This window comes from Protobothrops mucrosquamatus, unplaced genomic scaffold (assembly GCF_001527695.2).
Source record: "Protobothrops mucrosquamatus isolate PMUCROS unplaced genomic scaffold, P.Mucros_1.0 scaffold154, whole genome shotgun sequence".
NCBI lineage: Eukaryota > Metazoa > Chordata > Lepidosauria > Squamata > Viperidae > Protobothrops > Protobothrops mucrosquamatus.
Window position 1 is genome coordinate 728,491 of NW_015386518.1, and position 7,525 is coordinate 736,015.

A 7,525-nucleotide genomic window follows, 5' to 3' on the forward strand; every position below is an offset into this window, starting at 1 on the left:
TTTATTCAGGGGCAAAGAAAGAATATTGGGACGAGCCATTAGGTCTTCCAAAGCAAAGAATGTCTCTCCTTTGTCAAATAATTTCACAGGGCGCAGAGGACCCGAAGTGTCCTAGATGTTGGCAGAGCTTCTTTCCTTCCAACTTCACATGAAGCTCTGGACTGAATCGATTTAGGAGGAGGCTAATGGTGTTGGAAGCCCAGAAGAGGACACAAGCAATGGGGTAAAACTAGAGTAGGAAGAAGAGAGTCGTAAAAGCCACGGGCAGTCCAGAACAGGGCTCAGGTACGCCTTAGCCAATCTTCTGAAATCCGTTTTGGTCAGGGAGAGTCCAGGTTCACTTAACAAGGGAGGGTGCAGATGCTACCTCTGCGACCGAGAGAGCAGATGCTTCCACGGCGACCGAAACGTCCCAGGCGGCCTCCATAGTAACCGCCACCGAAGCGTCTGAAACCTCCAGGGGCACATGGAGTGTTGCCTCCAACGGCGACGGGCTCACAGCTGGCGGAGAGGATGGGACCAGGGAGGGTGACCACAACTGCAGGGGGCTGGATGGTCACCTCAGATGCTGGGATCTGGTTGATGCAGGAGGGGATGACTCCGGCCAGGGTGCCCAGGCTTCGTGAGCTTTCGACCAAGGCACCGGATCCGTAGCCATAGCCCAAACCATAACCAAGACCTCCATAGCCGTGGCCCCAGCCTTGGCCCCAGCCATAGCCCAAACCGCCCCCATAACCCAAACCGTAACCTCCATAGCCGAGACCACAGCCAAGACCCTTGGAACCGGCTGATCCGAAACCAACAACTGGGGCGGATGCACAAGATGGCACAGCACAAGCGGGTCCACAATAAGCCATGGCTGGATGGATGGAAGAGCTGTTGGAAGAAAAACAACGATGGGTTTTGTGATTCACACACAGAGCATGAATTGCATCAAAAACAAAAAACCAGAAGACTCTTCCTGGTATCATGGACAGATGGTCTTCAACGCACAACCTCAGTTGAGACTGTCATAAATACATCTAGTTGCCAAACACCCAACTTTTGATCACATGACTCTGGGGGTGTTGCTGTGATGGTCGTTAGTCCGAGGACCAGTCACAAGGCACTTTTTTCCGCAACATCGTAACAACAATGTTACAACAACAATTTTTAGTCTGCCATTAGGCGGATCACAAAGTGGACCATATTTAGTGGACAGTGACTTCCTGCCTTGATGGAAAGCTGTATGATAGCTGTTCCACAGTTGTGTAAATCTGAAAAGGTTTTGTTAATATTTGAATGAAATAGAGGTAGGTATATATCTCATTCTGAGAGCAAACATGTTTTCTGAATGCTGCTTTAAGGTTAGAATGAAACATTCATCTAGGCTCTTCCTAAGAGGAGACAGAATTGTTTGATCCTTCCTTCCTTCCTTCCTTCCTTCCTTCCTTCCTTCCTTCCTTCCTTCCTTCCTTCCTTCCAAATCAGATTCTGAGTAGAATATACTGTATTGTAAATCTTCCATGCCACCCCAATTCTTGAAACAAAGAGCAAAAACAGCTAAGAAAGGCGTCTGAAGTGCAGGGGACTCACCAGAGAGACTCTTAGAGAAGCAGTCAAGAGGAGCAGATGAAGCTGATGGAAGCTCTCGGCCTGAGAAGCTCTTTTATACTGTTTTTCTGTCCCCACCGCTCGCTTACGGACGCCCCTTTTTGCCTCAGGGTTTCATTAACAAGACGTTTGTACACAGTCTCATCGCTTTACCTCAAATTACTTTAATAAGATGAAATAAACATGAATTGAAGACTTGGCGCTTGGTCAACCTCATGTGACATAGTTGTCATTTTGATCTTATCTCCGTTTCCTCTTTTCTTCTTTTGTTCTTTCCGTGGAGATAAACGCTGAGCACAAAGCGGCATTCATATTCCTTGTTTATCATTTCAAATTTCAAATTTTTCATTTAATTATTCCATTGCTACCAACGCTTCTCTCTCTCCTCATCCCTGTTGCATCAGGAACAGCGATTAAGCATCAGCAGAATCACTGATCTGATCTTCCACAACCTTTAACAGCATTATTCAATAAAGATTGGTTTGATTTTTTATTCAGTCTGTTCATTTAGAGGATAGAGGACAGGGTTTGGAGAGAAAGGGAGAAAAAGAGAGTATCAGAGAGAAAAGGGAGAGAGGGAAGGAGAGGGAGGAAGAGGGGGAGAGACGGGGAAAGAGGAGGAGAGAGAGGGAGAGAGGAATCAACAGATTGCTATATGAAATTTGTAGGCTTTCATAGAAGGACTTCAAAGAGTGCTTGGACGATTAACTGCTGGAGATGCTGCAGTAGATCCTATATGAACAGGGAGTAGGAATAAAGAAGTCCCTTCCAACTCTATGATTCTGGGAAATAAAGACGGTATATGCCCTGATAAGTCATATTAACTACGGTTTATTAAGAAACCATGGATAGCAGGGCTCGGAAATCTGTGACCCAAAACAGTAAGTAAACTGAGGAATAACTGGTACTATGATTCCTGCTGTCACCACTATCAATACCACACAGCTTGACTGCTACACTTTACTCAGCATGGGGCTGTCCTTGAAGATGGTTCCAAGAGTACAGAATCCCAGGCTGCCAGTAGGTTGAGCAGCATTCTTTGATCACCGCATGGGTCAAAGTCTTCTGGACCAAACTCCAAGCCCATGTTATGATAGCCCTGGGTGACAGAGCTTAGATCTTCATCAAGAACCATCTCCCCCCAAAATAATTCCATGGGAACGAGGGGCTGGTCTTAGAATTCCTCTGATCTTCACACCACTCCAAATGTGCTCTAGAACACCTACATTTTTATGGCTCTTTGAAAGCTTACTTTGATTGAAATATTTGGGATAAACAGGTTGGAATGAAGACCATCTTGGAGAAGGTTGAACACTGAGGTTATGGAGCTGACATTCAATTGGTGATGGGACCTTCAGGATGCTTTATCCTCCAGACATTATTGCAGTGTAGATTCAACCCAGAGCAGGTGGTTTCAGGTACAAACTGAGTTTGGGTTACTAGTTTTCAACAAGACCTTGGGAATGTTACTTTTCCCATTTTCCCATGTATTGGGTAGATTCAGGGATACCTACAGAATCACAAGTTCTCCGCCTTGAAGTCAAAGTTATCCGTGAGTCTCTGTGCTGATTCAAGGAAAAGTTGCCATTTTTTGCGGAGTTGCTACTGAGGACAATCACCCAGCTTTGATCTTACCGTCATCTCCACCTGTGGGTGTTGCTCATTTCCAAGATCAGATAAACATTTGGCTTGAGGCCAACAAACTTGAAAGGGAGCACAGAAGAAATCATTTTATTTTATTTATGGTGACACGATTAATGCACCTCACAGTGACGATGTGACAATTTGTGCTGAGCGAAGTCCTTTTTTTTCTTCTTTTAAACGCCGGAAAAGAAAATTGTAGGAAGCCAAATGAAAATTTATGAGTCCCAACTTCCTGGGGACGCCATCCAAATCGTATAAAAGCTCCCTCTGCTCTCTGCAGTACCATCAGCTTCTGGTTGACTCTCCTGTCTTCACTACTTCTCTCCAAAGAAGGTAAGACTATCTACTCAGAGAGAATCCCTCCTGGTTGAGAGCAGATGAAGTAGATCTTCAAGCCAAAATCTGAGATTCTTCAAGACATTCGCCAGATGACACGCTAGAAGGCTTCTGAATGTCTCTGCTTTCAGGACCGGCTTCTAGGTTTTCTCTTTAAGGACCAGGAAGACATCATTTTGAGTTTCTTCCTTCTTCTCAACCATCTCTCTTTGGCTCACCATCCTAAGATAACAGACTTTATGGTTAGGGCTTTGAGAGCAAGCCAACCTTTTTGAGATAGCTTGGATATCTCATGCTTATAAAATCCAGGTTGTAATGACAAATGTTTGAGGGTCACCGATTAACCTAACTCTTTGCTAGAATGACACATTGGGACCCAACCTTGACTTTTCACTCAGAGGTCATGAAACCAGTTGAGAAATCGAGATCTAGTCTTAGTTTTGGAGAAGATGGCAAGAAAAATATGGGAGGAGCTTTCACCTGATCTCCTTGAGGTTTGGCCACCAGCTGACCCAAGGAAGAAGCCCACTCCTCGGCCTTAAACAAAAGTATATGGTGCAGAGATGGACTAATATTCATGAAGTATTTTTATGCTTGGTGGAGTCAGGAGACATAGAAATGTAGGTTTCTCCTCCTTCATATCCAAGGTGAAAACAACGGAGCTTTTGATTTGATGTTGAATCTTGATGACTTCAACCATGCATTTTTCTCGGCAGGGTTAAAATAGTAGATTGCCTCTTGTTTCTTCTAGAACATTTTTTTTTTACTTCTTCCTCTATTCAGAGGAAGTCAAGGGCCATCATATTGAGTCCAAAGTGGGCTTCAAAAATGATGGAATAGTGGAGAGAAAACCAAGTCTTCTCTTCTTCTCCCCTCTAATAAAAACAAGGGTTGATTTTCCAGGTCTCCCTTCCAAATTCCATGCCTCTCCTGGTGAATTTCTTGGCTAGTTTAGGTTGAAGAAGCCTAAGAAGTTAGTTCAACTCAGTTCTAGCTAATCTTGTTGAAGTATCTGCCGGTTGAAGGAAGACACTGGAGACGGAGTGGGCAAAATGAATGCAATTCTCACAATGTTTCTCCTTTTTTTATGCTAGACTTACTTTGCAACTCAACGCAATGGCCTACTGTGGACCTGCTTGCGCTGTGCCATCTTGTGCATCTGCCCCAGTTGTTGGCTTCGGATCATCTGGTTCCAAAGGTCTTGGTTGGGGTCTCGGCCATGCAGGTCTTGGCTATGGTTTGGGTTATGGCCACGGTTGGGGCTATGGCTACGGACCTGGTGCCTTGGTCGAAAGCTCAAGAAGCCTGGGAACCCTGGCTGGAGTCATCCCCTCCTGCATCAACCAGATCCCAGCATCCGAGGTGACCATCCAGCCTCCTTCATCCGTGGTGACCATCCCTGGTCCCATCCTCTCTGCCAGCTGTGAGCCCGTCGCCGTTGGAGGCAACACCCCATGTGCCATCTCTGGTTACGGGCGGAGAGGAAGCTGGGGCTATGGAGATCTTGGCTTCAGGGGTTATGGTGGTCTTCTTGGCAAAAGGTATCCATGGAACCGTAGAGGAAGCATCTGCTTGAGCCGTCGTGGTAGCATCTGCCTGTAGATGGATGAAATTGGCACGGACGACCCTTCCAGATATCATGACGGTGTTGGACTCACTTCTCTTGTTGGTTTTCTTTAAAATGCTCAGGTTCCCTCCCTCTTTGCATACATATATGTTATATATAAAACATGCCTTCAGCAGCTCTTGCGTGACTCTTAATGTCACTTCTCTGTGTTTTCCAATAAAAAGAAATGTGCTTCAAACCCACGTCTCTGTCTTCCTTTGATCTCCATCCTTTGTGGCATGGGTTGCAGTGAATTAAATTTCCACGAGGTCATGGATTATTGCCTTTCAAAGCCATGTCTGCCTTCAGACAACCGTTAACTTAAAGAACTTAAGAAGTGTTCAGATGAGCCAAGTCAAGGCTAAAACATATAATGAACGGTTGCTGGAATTGGGTATGTCTAGTTTAACGAAGAGAAGGACGAGGGGGGACATGATAGCTGTGTTCCAATATCTCAGAGGCTGCCACAAAGAAGAGGGAGTCAAGCTATTCTCCAAAGGGCCTGAAGGCAGGACAAGAAGCAATGGATGGAATCTAACCAAAGAGAGAAGCAACCTGGAACTAAGGAGAAATTTCCTGACAGTTGAAACAATTAACCAGTGGAACCACCTGCCTCCAGAAGCTGTGAATGCTCCAACACTGGAATTTTTAAGAAGAGATTGGACAGCCATGTGTCTGAAATGGTGTAGGGTTTCCAGCCTGAGCAGGGGGTTGGACTAGATTGAATGTTCAAGACTAATAGCTCATATAGCCGTCTCCTCCATGGTGGTATCTACTTCCCTTTTAAAGTCTCTTTTCACAGGACTCGTAAATACATCTTTGAATTGCCTAGAACCTTAGCTCTGGAGGAGGAGGAGGAGGAGGAGGAGGAGGAGGAGGAGGAGGAGGACGACGACGACGACGACGACGACGACGACGACTATGGGGTCCTTGGTGCTCTCTGAGCTTGATTGTTTTCCTACAGACATTTCATTACCAAACTAGGTTACATCATCAGTGCTTGTCTCCTTGTTGTCTCTTTGCTCCCTGGAAAAGAGGCTCTTTCTCCTGCCACTCTGGCCTGCATTCCACCACAACATCTGGCCTAAGCAGAAGGTCTCCTGCTTGAACAGGGGGCTGGACCAGAAGACCTCCAAAGCCACGTCCAACCTTATTTTTCTATGTTCTAAATCATGCAGAGATGCAACAAAGCCCCTCTTCCAAGCATGACTCCTGGTGGTGCTTCTCCACGTGAGTCAGGATTTGATTTAAAAATACAATAGAATTGGAATTTAACAATGCTAGGGATATGGTCTATATACTCTTCTCAAGATGGATCTTTGCCATGAAGAAATCCTTCAAAGAAGGGAAGAAATTGAATATGTCAAGAGAATCCTTTCTGGGCATAAAATGTTCTGAAGATCTCTAAAGTGTTCCAAACAGAAGTATTCATTTTTTTAAAAGAATTCATTCATTCATTCATTCATTCATTCATTCATTCATTCATTCATTCATTCCCTCATTCAAAGGAACCACAGCATCTGGCCTACACAGAAGGGCAGAAGGTCTCCTGCTTGAGCAGGGAGTTGGACTAGAAGACCTCCAAGGTTCCTTCCAACTCTGTCATTCTATTAACCTTCCCGGGAACTCCAGAATATCCCATGAACTACAGAACTCCTTCTAGTCTTCTTCCAGACACTGTTCATCCAGCTGTTCTAACAAAGCTTAGCTTCTTACACAAAGGTAGCAGCTGCGTCGTTCCTTGACTAAGCTACGATATTGTGCAAAACGTGGTTTCTCCACCAATAGCTTGAAGGAAGGAGATTCCCCGCCCCTATTTTTAGTGTATATCCTGTGTGTGTTTTGAGATACAATGCCCACAAGGAGACGCTGTGGGACCAGTTTCATCCTTTTTGGCAGACCAGCCACATGTTTTTCTTATGGAGGTTCAAACCTCTTTTGAGAATTCAACTCATTCATGTCTATGGAGATTCTCGGCCATCCAGGTCATGGTTGTCACAAAGGTGCTTTTTCAGGAGACAACTGGACTTCCTTATTTTTCTTTGAAGACGTTTCGCTTCTCATCCAAGAAGCTTCTTCAGCTCTGCCTGGATGGTGGGGAAGGGAAGGGTCCAGTCAGAGCTGAAGAAGCTTCTTGGATGAGAAGTGAAATGTCTTCAAAGAAAAACAAGGATGTCCAGTTGCCTTCTGAAAAAAAACACCTTTGGGTCAACACATTTCAGGTTTTGGATGACTACATATAGTCAATCAAGCTTTAGGGGCCATGTAGATCTCACATATTATACCTGTTGTTCTGTTATTCTTTCATGAATGTGTTTCTCTTTTTCCCCCTTTATGGAGCTGGAC

The 7,525-nt window shown here is 45.0% G+C and overlaps 1 protein-coding gene across 1 annotated transcript; it reads right to left on the reverse strand.

Annotated features, from left to right (window-relative positions):
- Positions 1–341: 341 nt before the first annotated feature.
- Positions 342–857, reverse strand: LOC107285187 (chorion class A protein L11-like). The gene has a single exon (XM_029283625.1). It carries the CDS (start codon positions 855–857, stop codon positions 342–344), a length of 516 nt encoding a protein of 171 aa, XP_029139458.1.
- Positions 858–7,525: the final 6,668 nt, after the last annotated feature.

Bases quoted from the DNA above. Each gene is read 5' to 3' on its own strand.
- LOC107285187 (XM_029283625.1), bottom strand. From the start codon at position 857: ATGGCTTATTGTGGACCCGCTTGTGCTGTGCCATCTTGTGCATCCGCC.